This window comes from Athene noctua, chromosome 2, assembly GCF_965140245.1.
Source record: "Athene noctua chromosome 2, bAthNoc1.hap1.1, whole genome shotgun sequence".
Lineage (NCBI taxonomy): Eukaryota > Metazoa > Chordata > Aves > Strigiformes > Strigidae > Athene > Athene noctua.
The window spans coordinates 37,950,001-37,965,042 of record NC_134038.1 but is presented as its reverse complement, the minus strand read 5'-3'; the positions used below and the strand labels follow the sequence as shown (position 1 = coordinate 37,965,042).

Below are 15,042 nucleotides of genomic sequence, written 5' to 3'. Positions count from 1 at the left end.
TCCTTCTAAAATCCTTTAAGACAAATTTCCCACATTTTCATGTTACTAATGAACATTTGTTTTATAAAAGAGCCTTTAGAGTATAGTCTGGTCTCTTTTTGTGATATCATCTACTGGGGAGCTCCATTTTCTTGGAGTCCAGCTGACTGCAGAAGCATCCTGTGGTCAGGGGAAGGATGTAGGAATCGGTGAGAGCAGATTCTAATTAAAATATGAGGCTTTAAAGGGGATGTGTAGGAAAATAAGTCTGTTAAATCTGTGGGTTTTTTTAAATAGGTACAGTGGCAGCTGCGGCAGGTCTCCACCCTGGCCAATGCATAATCAAAGTGAATGGAATTAATGTCAGCAAAGAGACTCATGCAAGTGTTATTGCTCATGTCACGGCATGCAGGAAGTACAGGCGGCCAATGCAGGTACGTCTCATTTGGTTCCCTTGCAGATTTTCTTCTAAAGTTTATTTTGAACAAAGTAAACAGTGTGGTGTGTATATCTCTGTCTACATATCTGTTGTGTTTGAGTGGGATGAGGGGAAAGGAGTGGTGAATAAAAGTGAAGAGAAACCAGTTGAATTATAAAAGCCGAAGATTGCTCAATATATTGCTGATGTTCAAGGTCTATTTAATTTCTGCACTGAAAAAAATCTAAGCCTATAGGTAATATTTTATATGGTATTTTTAAAGGATTATTTCAAGTGTTTTTTCAGTTCTATGCAGAAAACATTATGAGGTATATTCTCATCATGGTTAGGAGGGATTTACACAGCTTGTTGCCTTCTCAGCATCAGGAGAATGCAGTGCAAAAAGCTGATTTTTTACCAGAATTTTGTAACACTTCAGCACATAGAAGCACATATTCCATCTATAAAAGTCAGTATTCCCATTGCATTCCAATCTTGGGAATAAACTATATATTCAAGCACTCAAAATTTCAAATTTTTAAATATAAGTATTCAGGTTTTGTTATCTTTTTTACATTAGTTCAGGAGAAAAGAAAACAAATTTAAGGAATAAAACCAATACCAGCTGGATTCTATAATGTAATTTTCCATGCAAATTTTTAATAAACTGTTAACTAGTATCATTAATTAACTTCACAGACTCTTCCAAGTGCATGTTAATTGGGAAGAAAAATCCAATTAAAATCGAGTGAAATCCTTCTCCCACACCTACTGCATAGATATAAGAATTATAAGAGTTAATTAGAACTGTGTCATGCAAATACAGTCTTTATGAAAATGTTTGTCTGGACATTTCTATTTAAACTCTTAATATAGAATCGGTTGTTACATAGCATATCAAGATCAAGCTCACCTGTTCTTTAAAGGAAGATGTGCTCTAGTAAAGAGAAGGTGCTTTGTAGAAAAACTGTCTAGAATAAAAGAAATCAAATTCTTTATAGCAGGTGTGTTCTCTCTGTGTATAACTGCAAAGTTCCTCTAGAGATTAGTGACAATCAAAAGGGATTGATTAATGATGGCTGGCATTAATGCCTTGACATGCAAAGATACTCTGGTTTTTTCATCCACTTGTGTCATATGTTAGAGTACATAACTGTTTTTCCTATACACAGTATTTATTCGATCTTAAAAAGTAGCTGATCATAATTCAGCAAATCACAAATAAGTGAAATCCCCCAGAGTGAGAAGAAAAACTTCATTTAGGATGTGGTGCTAACAAATGCTATGAGAGAACTGTCTAGACTGAAGTAAATGGCAGTATTCCCACTGGTGTCAAGGCAACTAAACTTTTTCTGTTCAGAAATTTGGGTTTTTAATTATTTGGAAGATGACTATAGATTTCTCTTCTTTTAGAAGTACAGTGCATTAGCCTGTCATTTAATTAACACAAATACTGCAGTCTCTTCTGTGGTTGGCAATCGCATAATTGAAATAGGATCTTTTTCCGTTTCCTGTATATTCCACTTCAGAGGGTGAGGAGTCTTTCTGCTTGTCTGGAGTGTGAAGTTTCATTTCAGATTTTTGCAGTGTGAATAACTGTAACTTTTGCTGGACAACGTTTATATTCTTCCTGTGTTGTCTGGATAAAGAAAATTGAAAGCAGATTTTACTTCATGGAGTTACAGTCTCTGCAGTGATACTAATCATGATGTGATGGATTTATGCTTAGTTTGTGCCTCTGTTTCCTCTTTCGGAAAGAACATTGCTCCAAATCATACTGCGTTATATCTTGTGTTAACTTTTGAAAGAGGGAATTCCAGTTTATGTAGTTAGTCCTTCCATTAGGCATATTAAGTTCAAATAATGAAGGGACCCTTTGACATAGTGTAAATATCCTATTAGTGACTTGCATGGCAGTCTTAATGCTGGCAAACAAACCTGTATGACTCCATAAATAAGCAGCAAGCTTTCAGGTATGCTTTCAAAGAAGCATGGGTTTCAGAGGTGTCTCTTTTGATCAGCTTGTGCACAGATGTCTTCCAACAATCAATAGAGAGCTCTGAAAGTTAAGTTTTCTGTGTAAAATATTTCAGTGCCATTGAGTGAAAAGTAAGGCTTGAATAAATCTAAGAAACCGAGAGAGAAATAGTATGTTAATCATACAAAAAATTAGTTATCTGTGATTAATGGGGTAAAGATAGCAGCTTTCTTGTATAATTGTTATATAATATTGTATATTAGCAAAGCATAATCTGATGTACTTGGCATTTTGCGTGAAAATTGTAAAATTCAGTTTGCTGTCCTTGCTTAACTTTGAATTCTTCCACAAACTTCTTTTTAAAGTCTGTGAATTCAGATTAGTCATAATAGTGTCATTTATTCCACTGTAGCTGTTGGAGAGGGAGTGATTAACTGACTGTCAAGCTTCCTTTGAAGTGTGAGGGGAAGAGAAGAGTAGTCTGGAGATACTGTAATTGATAGGCCCTTCCACAACAATGTGATGGGCATGTGGCTGAGTAAGTGAGGGGGGAGAACAACATGTAAGGCATACACGTGGCTTCTTCATAGGTTGTATGACCAAGTCACCATTCCGGTGCTCAGGTGTCACTCAGTCAACATAAGATGCTGGTCTTTTGGGGCCTGTGATTCTGTCCTTTTTGGGAGGTTTGTTAATCTGCAGGGAAAAATAGTAAAGTACATCTAGTAAAGTAACTGCAGTAAAGGCAATTCTAAGTAATGAAGGCTGTAGTGTATATTTTTCTTGCCAGTGACAAATGGGCAGTAGACTAACTGGACATAACTGTATCTTGGTTATATTCCATACTATTTGCCATCAGATTTGTGAAAGCACAACTGCTTTAGTAAGGCAAAAATGCAGTTCTCTGTTTCTTCACAATTTCTTGTCAGATATTTTTCAACCTGCAGTTTGATTTGAAATGTCTTAGATTATTTTTGTCAGACATGAAACTGATGGATGTCATGCTGTCACAGATTTCATACTGTCTCATGACAGTATACTCTGAAATAAAAAATAAGTTGACAAAATGCTTCAGATGGTTTTAGACAAAGCCAAAATTGTCTGTAGTTTTCAAAATACTATTTTTAACTAGGAACTCAAAAGGGAATAAAGCTGATAATAATCAGGGAATTAAAGCACCTATTTCATGTTTGAGAGCAGTGAAATAAGTTGCTATCAATTGCACTTGCAAAGCTTTTCCTAGCTGTCTTTGTTTTGTTGTTTTTTAGCAAGATTCTATACAGTGGATTTACAACAGCATTGAAAGTGCACAGGAAGATCTTCAGAAAACAAACACCAAGCCCTCTGGAGATGAGGGAGGAGATGCCTTTGACTGCAAAGTGGAAGGTATGTGATGGTTGTTTTCATGTTGTTGCTCAGAATGTTGGTGTAGTAGCAAGGAAAATAGAGGCAGTGGTTTTGTTTTAAGAAAGGAGATAGCAAGGAGACCAATGTATTTTACATAAGGGCTTGCTTTTTTATGTAATCTAAAGACATAAATTTAACATGCTGTTTTCTGAAAATTACTGTATTTCCCATTTCAAGAAAAAGCTGTGAACACTTTAGGGAAAATCTGTTTAGTTTGGATTCATAGGATGCATAATCCTAGGAATTATTTGGATTTGTTTTCACCACTAGTAATCATTTGAGGCTAAATTAGATGTATTAGTCACTGCTGCATCAGGTATCCTTCAGATTATTTTCAGGCAAGCTTGCATAGATAAAGCTGTGTCATATGCATCACAGTAATTAAAGAGGCAGTTAACATGAACGGTATTTATGTTCTCTGGGTAAATGCTGATATTGTGGTTTCACTTCTGAATGTTGACACTGTTTGTGGTAATTTTTTTCCAGTTTTTTTAGAAGTTCTTAGTTTTCCCTTTTTTGTTGCTTCTTTATGTCTCTGGATTATAAATGAAATTGAATTAGTTCTCTTCAATAACTGTTTGTAAAGAGAGACTACTGTGACTCTTGAGCAATCTGGTATTTTCCATCCATACATCTACTGGTGTTCTGATTTTTAAATCTTTCAGCTGGTAGCTGGGATTTTTGATAGCCGTTTTTAAATAGTATGATCAGAGCACACCTGTTTCTAGAATGTTTGCCTATGTCCTTCTTTGTTTGTTTAATGGCCAACCCTCCTCAACTGATATGTGTTCTTTTCTTTAGAGGTAATTGACAAATTTAACACCATGGCAATCATTGATGGGAAGAAAGATCATGTGAGTCTGACTGTTGACAATGTTCATCTGGAGTATGGAGTGGTTTATGAGTATGACAGCACAGCTGGAATAAAGTGCCATGTGTTAGAAAAAATGATTGAACCAAAGGGATTTTTCAGTTTGACTGCAAAGGTAGGAAGCAATTTTTGTATGTATTAATTCTTCCTCTGCTTAATACCAACCAAGCAACATCTGTCCTTTGCTTATTCTTAGGATTATATGTATTTCATTTAATATTTATAATTGGTCACCTTTCTCCCTCTGACGTTTTGGAGGATGATTGCATACTCACAAGGCAAACTAAGTTATGGTGTAGTTATAAATTAAGCCTCTAAACTGAAAAGATGTTAAAGAACTTTAAAATCTTCCGTTCCTCCCGCCCCTCTCCCTTTTTTCTTAATTATCAAATAAAACTTGAAAGAAAGTCAAAAACTCACTGAAATGTCAAAACTTGGTGAAAGTAGGCTGTAGTTTACAGAAGTCATTTAATCTCATCAGAATTACATATGCAACTTTTAAAGTTTGTTTCAGTAAAATGAGTAGCACAACACCTGTCTTTTCTGTGTCTGTAAGTAAAATAAAGCTGTGTGTATACAGGTGCACACATTGACAAAATCACAGAGGAAATAAGCCAAGTGCCACTTTAGAGTTTACTTTGGACTTTTTATTCTGTGAATATTTCCAAATGGTAAAATCTGTGATGGTTATGAATGGGATATGAAATTTTTATATATCTTTGGTATTGTCTGGGTCAGATTGGCAAATAATTTATTACTACAGCTCTTTTTCTAAGTTTATTTTTATCTTTTCACATACATATACATGCTACCAAAGTACACTTAATAAAGGTATGAAAGGCCAAACTTCTGGGGAGTGTACTGATAGCTGCAAATTTCTTTTTCTGTTAAAGTACTGATCTTTTACTGAAATGAGTGAGGCATGGGGACCTGTTTTTTTGCCCCTGACTTCACAGTTCAGGTTAACAGACGGGAGTAAATTCTAGCATCAACATCACGAGATTTGCTAGAGCTGGTCTAGTCAATATTTCTAGTCATTGTTCTGAAACATGTTAATTCTTGCTGTAATAACAATTTCATATAAAGTGTTTAAGGTATTATTTCCCAACTGCTTAAGAAATATTTTTCCATTGTTGTATATGGGATAGTTAAGTAAAGAAGTACTTTAAGCACACTGATTTTTGGCCTTAAGTAATGCAGTGTCATCACCCTTAGTGTTTAGGTTGGCTAATTAAATATTTAGAAATTATTAAAAAACAATAAGGAGATGTCATGTGACTATGTTAGAATAATATAAAGTTTATATCAAGTGATAGTGTTCTAAAGACTACAGAAAGTCCACTGGTATAAAAATCAGGTCCCTTAACTCAAAGGCAAGAATAAAAATTGCAGTGGCACTTCGTCAAATGTAACTGTCTGCAAATGGTTTTAAATACTCTAAACATAAACTTCTCTGTGCATTCAGTGGGGTCTTATGCTTCTTTCTGTCTGTGCTGTGTATTTGTTGTTACTTTGCTTTTTTTAAACATCTCTGTTCTGCATCATATGGAGTAGGGGAATGAAGTAATCCTGGACCCCTTTCCTACATTGTGCAAATCTTTGCATTAATTACTATAATGAGAAAGTATCCAAAGTTGTGCTGCAAAAAATACTGGTTTTGAATGCACTTATTTTAATGTACAGCTGCAAAAAACCCCACTTGAATTATTTAAATTTGCGTTCTTAAACCTGACATAAAGGAAGCTTAAAAGTGTGCCAAAGTGACTGGGGTGTTTTAATATAGTAATTAAACACTGTAGCGGAAGAGTAAAAGACTTTCTTTAATTCATCCTTCTGGGGATCTGAGAAAAAAATTATCTCAGGATCTAGTAATTTATAATCTGTGACTTCTTAAAAACTTCAGATTTTGCACTCCAAAATTTCAGTACAATGTAATTTTTTTCTAAACTCCTTGGTCAAGTTTATAAATTGTATATTATGTTTTTGATGGTGGATAGTATTATAATGAATTGTAGCAGAAGTGAATTACAGACATAAGTCCCATGATGGATTAATACTGTACGTGGTGTTAGTCCAGACTCATCTGAGCATCACTAAAACGCGAGCCTTTTGTTATTTAGGTGCCTTAATCTAGATTTGGGGTGTCTTTGTTAGAAAGTTATTTTGGGTGTGTTTTTCAAACTCATCTTCCAAGTTGGATCCAACCAGCAATTGGCATCTCCCAAGCTCCATAACACAGTCAATTTCAATGCCTGAAATGTAATTCTGACTCCAAAAAAGAGCTATATACTACTCTCATCTCTTCAACATGCCTTTTTTCAGTTTTCTATCACCATCATTTGCTGGTGCTGTTTCCATCATAGCAAAATGTCAGGCTTTGCTGGGCAGTATATCTTGTTCTGTTCCATGTTTATATATGCAAAATATACAAGAAGATAGCACTCAGTTTTCTTGTGTGCTTTTTCAGTGTGTTAGTATTGCTTATACTGTCAGACCAAAGTTTGGCTACAAGTAATGAATTAATTCATCGGCTTTGCATAATATGTGCTGTTCAAGTAAATACAGCAGATAATGTATTTCAGAGGAGCTGTAATGGTTACATTAGTAGGAAATTAGTAGTAAATCCATTATCAGACAGTGTCATGAGAAGCCAAATACAAGTACTTATTATGGGTATAACTTACACAGGGTATAGATTTAAAGAAACCTCTTTGCTTCACAAGTTTCATTAATTGTTGTTGTGCAGCATTGCCCTGTAATGTTAAAAGGCAACTGATTATCAGGCTTTTCAGCTTTAATTATAAGGGATGATAAGTAAGGGGTTATCTTAGTCATCTTATTTCATAATGTGCTGCTCTTGTTTTTATTATCTTAGATTCTTGAAGCGCTGGCAAAAAGCGATGAACATTTTGTGCAGAATTGCAACAGCCTCAATTCCTTAAATGAAGTGATCCCCACTGAGCTTCAAAGTAAATTCAGTGTCATTTGCAGTGAGAAAATTGAGCATATCTACCGAAGAATCTCTAGTTATAAAAAGGTATGACCAACATCTCCTAAGCTTGGTGATATTTGTCTTTAAAGGGTAGAACAGGGAAATGTGGTACAGTTTGAGTAACTCTTCAAAGCGTCTATTGCAGTGACAAAAATACGGCTGAAAGTTTAGCTATTTTGAGGCATGAATGCCTAAACTGAGTAATTGCATAAATTGTTTTCAAACTGTGCTCTTTATTATCCCTTTTTTAGACACTGGGTAGATAGTATCCTTTCTTGCTTGCTGTGTTCAGTTGTAGATACAATCAACTGCATATTTCCCACAACAGGACCAGCATTCTTGTAAATGCTTTAAACCAATACTCTAGTGACTTTGCAGATGTTAACCAAAAATGAAACAATAACAGTGGAATTGTTTTTTTTCCTTCTAATGCATCTTAATTTTAAATACCAAATTGTTACCCTTTTATTAATCTTTTAATGCCCTTCAAGTTGGTATAACTTTTTCTGGCATAACTATTAAAAGTAATAGCTTTGTAAACTGTTAGATTAACTTGGGTTAATAAAACATCGTAGCACATAAAAAAGGAGGTGCTGACTTTCGTACACTTGAGTTTTAAATTAGTTAGATGTGAATGAATAAATAAACGAGAGTATGACCTCTAGTTGCTGTCAGTGTATTTCTCTGTAGTTGTTTAGCTAAGGAAGGCATCAATGAATCAACCATTTGGCAATTTGTTAATGCAAACATAGTTTCTCATCCTAGTTTCTGGTTCATCTCCCATACAACCTAAATCTTCAGAGCTTGGAACTAGTTTGAAGTAGGCCCAAAATGCCTATATAGAATATATGGCTGTGCCCTGTCTTATCTCAGGTGGGGATCTGGCTTGTGACATTTAAACTGGTCTGTTCTGAGAGAGGAGAGGAGAGGAAAGGAAAAAGGAGACGTTCAATGTAGAAATGTCACACAGTTTTAAAAGTAGTATGGAAAAGAACAGGTAATGTTTTTTTGGTTTTCAAGTAAAAAGGATGGAATCTGTAAGGAAAACCTGTAGCTTCAGTAGGTTGAAGGCCAAAAAGCAGCTTTCCAAAGACTTTTCAGGGTGCTTTCCAACAACAAATGGAATAAACAGAGAGTTGAGTCACAGAAGGAGATATCAAAAGGATTCTCATAGTGCATTACCAAACATCCTATCTCTCCATTGTTTGCCTGAATTATAAATCTCCCTTTTCAAAATGATTAAAAATCAAAATATCTTTTTAAAAACAAAATTTGTTAGTTTTAACATTAATATTAGTGTATTAAGAGTTTGAGTAACGTGTAGGTGGTTTATACCTTTCCTGTAGCCAAAAAAATTGAGCATGCGGTATAGTATCTTCACAGGAGGCCAAGACAATAAATGAAACTTCATTGTGTTATGATGTATATGAAACAAACAGTTGCAGGGAAGTTTTCATAGTACTTATACTGTCTAGAAGCAGATATTGCTGATACAACCTGCACTTTCATGTTCATCTGCTCAGAAATCAGTAGTTTCACAGTTACAGCTTTTAATGACAATTAGTAACGCATTGAATTTCAGGAATAGATATGTCATTTTCTTGGCAAGGTAAAGGTAACCATAGTTACAGGAGACTTTTGGAGCGCCTGAGCCCAGCTTGGCTCCTAGTTTCACTGTGAAAGTTCGAATTCTATAAATAGAAACCCTGTAGATTTCTGCAGTTCCTACTATTATTATTATTATTATCAGAACATTTCACTCATAATAGACCTCGAGTCCAGTGCCATGAATCCCAGATGTTTCTCAACACATATAGGAAAAGAATTTTGGGCCTGACTTATGACCTGATTAAATTGTAGCCAGGCATTTGGTCTCTCTGGAGCAGGATGTGTGGGAGATTGAGATGTGAAATATGTACTGCTTGCAGGAACATTTTCATCATTGAATGTCCTTAGTGCCCTTCTTAACTATTTGTACATTCTTCAGCCTTCAAACAATTCCATAATTGGATTTCTTGTAACCTTCCAGATCTTGTTCTGATATAAAAATTTAAATGTAATTAATCAGTCAGATGTTCATCAGGCTGAAGTAATACGACACCAAAATAAACAAATTTAAATCCCAGTGCAAAAGCCTGTTACTACTCAGAAGGGACATACCTTTGTTCAGCTGAAGTGTTAGTCAAAACTTCGTGGATTGAATTTGTACTGACATTTGTTAGGGAAGGGAACTTTGCAAGTTAACTTTGAAAATGTTCTTGCACATGGGCTATGCTCCATATCTGAGATAGGTCTGTGCAATATTTGGACTGGAGAGATACGGTTATTAAAATACCAGTGACTTGGAACTGATTACGTCTTTTCTAGACAAAATTCTCCCCTGACAACAAACTGCACTGAAAGGACACATTTTGACAAAAATCCTAATTGTGACTGACAAGTCTCTTTTCCAATGGGAGAGCTTGAGCTCATGACTTTTCTGATTCTGAAGTAGGTGTATTCTGTGTCCAAAGTTAGTACAGTTCAGTCTTAGTCATTTTGGGTTGACAAAATTTAATCTTAAAAACCAACTCTAAGCCTGTTCAAGAATGTGCACAGAATTTCAGGTGTTACAGTGAAGGAGATGTGGCTGAGACCTGTATTAGAATTAGACTGTAAAGCAGAGGGAAAAAATTAGAATGTTCATCATTGCTGAGCTGATACATGGGGAAGAGAAGAGGTGGTGGACTAGCAAAGTCTGTAAAATAGTGTTTGCAATTTTTATGCTCTGATGTTTATCAGCTTCACAGAATCACTCAAAATCACAGAATGGTTGAGGTTGGAAGGGACCTCTGGAGGTCTTATCCACCCCCCCTGCTCAGGCAGGGCCACCTAGAGATGATTGCCCAGGACTATGTCCAAATGGCTTTTTGAGTGTCCCCAAGGAGAGAGATCTCTGGGCAAGCTGTGCAAGTGCTCAGTCACCCTCACGGTGAAAAAGTGTTTCCTGATGTTCAGAGGGAACTTCCTGTGTTTCACTGCATGCCCACTGCCTCTTGTCCTGTCACTCAGCACCACTGGAAAGAGCCTGGCTCCATCCCCTTTGCACCCACTCCTCGGGTATTTGAATACCTTGATGAGATCCCCCTGAGCCTTCTCTTCTCCACACTGAACAGTCCCACCTCTCTCAGCCTCTCCTCATAGAAGAGATGCTTCAGTCCCTTAACCATCTTAGCGGCCCTTCACTGGACTCTCTGCAGTATGTCCATGTCTCTCTTGTGCTGGGGAGCCCAGAACTGGACCCAGCACTCCAGGTGTGGCCTCACCAGTGCTGAGTAGAGGAGCAGGATCATCTCCCTCCACCTGCTGGCAATGCCTCTCCTAGTGCAGCCCAGGAAACCATTAGGGAGGACTTCATCCTTCCTGAATACAAAATTGATAATTCATAACTTTCAATTCTGTCTTCATTACAGCTTTGGCAAAAATTTCAGAAATTTTTGCAAGACATTGACTTGAAAACATCTGTGTCAGCAGGTGTTTATGGATGTCATGTGCAGTACAGCACTGGATCATAGAGCATTTCTAGACTTTCTCCCCAGGAGGGTACTTAACATTTTATTAGGTTGCAAGGAAGATAAATTCTATCTCCTTGTTACAAGGCTATTTACATTTGTAAATATCATTTACTTCAAAAACCAACTCCTCAAAGATATAAAATTAGAAATACTTTTTCCTTCCCTTGTAGAGAAAGATGGAAATTATGAGTCAAGGCATCCGAAGTCAAGAATGCCTGAAATATTTTAAACTTTTATTTTCTAGTCAGGTACACAAGTTTTGTCAGCCAAGTGCTGACACATCAAAAGCTGTTAATCAAAATACTTTTTTTCTTTCTCATTTCTAGTTTTCAAGAGTATTAAAAAACAGAGCTTGGCCTACCTTCAAACAAGCTAAGTCAAAGATTTCACCACTTCACAGCAGTGATTTTTGTCCAACCAATTGCCATATCAATGTAATGGAAGTGTCTTACCCTAAAACCTCAACTTCCCTTGGTAGTGCCTTTGGTGTACAGTTAGACAGCAGAAAACATTCTTCCCATGAAAAGGAAAATAAAAACACTGATCAAGGTAAGTCAGTTGAACTTGAAATAACTACTTCCAGTGCTTCTGATATAGATTCTTAAAAGGTAACTGGTTTAGGTTTATGTCCCGAATGTTAAAATTAAGGACAAGCCTTTATGAGATCCCCCTATTTTTGATACTTAGGTTTATTTAAAAATATAATAAAGTCTAGTCATAATTTCACAGTAACTTTTTCCTTAAATAGCTTGACTTTGATATGCAAAATAAAATGCAAAATAATTACATGAAGCTTTAAGCAGGAAAATATTTCAATGTGTCTGTTAGGTATTTTACTAACTTCAGAATGTATCTTGAAAAAAAATAATGATGTCACCTCTTTGGATTATTCCCAGGTAAACTGAATCCTATGATTTATGTCCAACATACCATTACTACTATGGCTGCTCCTTCAGGACAGTCTCTTGGCCAGCAAGAGGGCCATGGTCTGAGGTACCTCTTAAAAGAAGAAGATTTGGAAACACAAGATGTCTATCAAAAACTGCTGTTCAAATTACAAGCTGCACTGAAAGAGGTGGAAACATGTGTCTGTCAAATAGACGAGTAAGTAAATGTTACCATCTGGATTTGCCTTTAATTTTTCCACTGAAGATACTGATAAGTGTGGGTATCCTTTTTGTCTAGTGTAGGATCAATGTTGACTTCAGATAGAATTGAAATAAAGCAAAGAATTTAAGGGTAGACAATAATTTTGTTCTTTTTCCCAGCATCTTTTCCCACTTTAGTTTGTAGCTTTTCTCTAGAATGTGGAAATGCTAATTGTTTTGAGATGAGAAGGCCACATGCCATCTAAAATTTTTCTAGGAATGGAAACAAAGGGCAGAGGTATAAAAATAGCTTTTATTGGACTCTTGAGGTATTGCTGAATAGTCCCAAAAAAGAATTTGTAGGTAAAGCATTTTTCAGATGTAGGAAGATTATTAATTTGTTAGACATTTTTCAAAAGCAAATTGGCCTTGATGAAGAATTGTGGATCTAGGGAGACCACTCTTGAGTGATTAGGACACTTGGCTTGGATGTGGAAGACCCAGAGTTTGCCCTAATTCAGGACAAGGATTTAAAACTTGCTTTTCCATTTGTGAGGTAAGTGGATTGACTGCTAGGCTGTTTGCTGTGTTGGGATGAGGATGAAGAAGAATGATAGGTATTTAAGTTCTGAAAGATCCTGTATGTAATGCAAATGTCAGAAATTATTCATTTTGAATATATAAATAACATACTTTTTTGAGCTTAAAAGCCAGTCTTTCATGGTCTCCGTTATGAAAAAGTGGTGTATCATTGCTTCTCCTGTTATATTGAAGACTATACAATGATTTGTCCTTTCATAGTTATTTCAGAGTGCGATTTTTTTTTTTTTGGTGCTGTTCTAATAGTAATGTAACATAATAGTTACACAGTGATAAGTAATTGCAATGTAATACATACTGCAATAGGAATGAAAGTAAGAGTGTTTTTCAAGCAAGAATGTTGTTTTCTGTGCCTGTACGTAGTTCTGCTAGTTCTCAAGCTGAAGATGAAGTCAGTTCATTACATTTAAGATAATTTCAGTGCTTGGGTGCACTTAAAAATGACTGTCTGTAAAGTCCATGTTGTCACTCTTCCTCAAGAAAATCAGAAATTTATACATGGAAGTTCAGTCAGTATTTCAGGAATTTCCAGTTAACAGTCTGCCACGCCTTTCCTTTCTGCTCCCTTGAGCCTGTGACGCAAAAGCACAGGAACTTCTGAGCCCTTCTTTCAGATACATGTATACATAAATACACACACATACACATATATAGTGTGTGTACAAGTATATGTGTATGTATAGACATATATTCATTGTGTGAGTCTCACAATTGTAACAGTTAACACAAGGGTTCACTTTTTTTCTTTCATAAATTTCCTGTACATTGACCTTGTAGCAGATCTAGTATAAGGTGCACAGATTTATTTCACAAATTTTACCTTTAGCTGTTTGTAAGACTGAGACTTTTCATGCTTTATTCTTCATGGACTTTGAGTGGACTGCCAGTGTGTAATTACTGTGGAGGAAAGTGGTTCTGTACAGGATAGCCAAGGGACCTACTTAAAAGTGCTGAACACGGAAGAGGGAAGCTGGGACTAGCTGGGTGTGAGCAGTTAAGCAGCACATGGTGTATTAAATCACAACATAGTTACACCTACTAATTAACTCTTGAGAGAAAAATGAGAACTACTAAGAAACAAAAGACAGAGTAATAAGATAGGATAATCAAACAGCTGTGCTTTAGTTAGAAATATTCATAGTTAAGCAGCTAGGAGGAAATGCTTGAACATACTGATCATTGAACTTCATAAAGACTGTAGAACTTCTCTTTTCTGTTATGACATAGTAACAGTAAAATGGATGTCTTTATTTACAGAATAGCTTATTATGAGCACTGAATTGCTTATTATTGCAAGCAATCCTCATAATTTTCTCAGGACAGAAGAGATGAAGTCTGTCACAAGTCTAAATTTATATGATACTGAATGATTGAAAAATTGAGGCACGAGATGACTCTCTGATACCTCTATAACAGTACTGGTGAAAAAATGTCCCTCTTTCATGTTACTAGGTGTCTGCTCTGTGCTGAGGTCAGTAATGGTCTCTCTCTCAGTTCCCAAAACCTTGGGGCAGTGTTAATCTGCCTAACCTCTTCTGTCTGTTAGTGAATGAAAGTGAACTGAAAGCCAAGTCTTTCACCTAAAGAGCAAGTCTGTGAGATGTTGTGGGTTATGGGAAGGGAATGTCTAAGAGAAGATTGTGTACTCCTAGCATTATCTTCATAATAACTTTTGTCATGGCTTGTTGATGAGATTGTGTTGTATAAGAAATACGGTACCAATGAAGAGAGAGAGAGAGAGAGATACGCGGGAAAAAGACATATATCCATAGCCTCTCAAAGTTCCACTGACTCCTCGTTCAAAGAATTTAATAGTATCCCAGTACTTTAGTACAATTGCCACATACTCACCATTGATACTAGATGTTATACAGAAACAAGTCCTTCTTCAACTTGTTTTCTATATGGTGACTCTGCTGTTTTCTTGGTTCACATGCACTCAGTGTGCTCCCATGATCCCAGATGTCTTTTGGGAAGTTGTTGAGACTATATGAGAGGCTTGAACATTTTCCAAGTCTCTGTGGAGTGAGGAAAAGGCAAAGCAACTCACAGGTTGCATAGGGTTTTTGTTACTGCCTTTGGCTATCCATTTTCAATGCTTTGACTGACCATAGCAGGTTTTGCTTGTTTCTGACATACTTTTACAATTGTGTTG

General features: G+C 36.1%; 1 protein-coding gene across 2 annotated transcripts in view; it reads left to right on the top strand.

The window, feature by feature from the left end:
- PREX2 (phosphatidylinositol-3,4,5-trisphosphate dependent Rac exchange factor 2) overlaps window positions 1-15,042 on the top strand; it is a 188,536-nt gene that overhangs the window by 100,252 nt on the left and 73,242 nt on the right. For both annotated transcript variants that reach the window (XM_074898856.1, XM_074898855.1), the window contains 6 exons: window positions 277-413; window positions 3,644-3,761; window positions 4,584-4,768; window positions 7,529-7,690; window positions 11,526-11,748; window positions 12,096-12,303. In XM_074898856.1, the coding sequence (XP_074754957.1) occupies window positions 277-413; window positions 3,644-3,761; window positions 4,584-4,768; window positions 7,529-7,690; window positions 11,526-11,748; window positions 12,096-12,303 (1,033 nt within the window). The remainder of the gene's footprint in view (window positions 1-276; window positions 414-3,643; window positions 3,762-4,583; window positions 4,769-7,528; window positions 7,691-11,525; window positions 11,749-12,095; window positions 12,304-15,042) is intronic.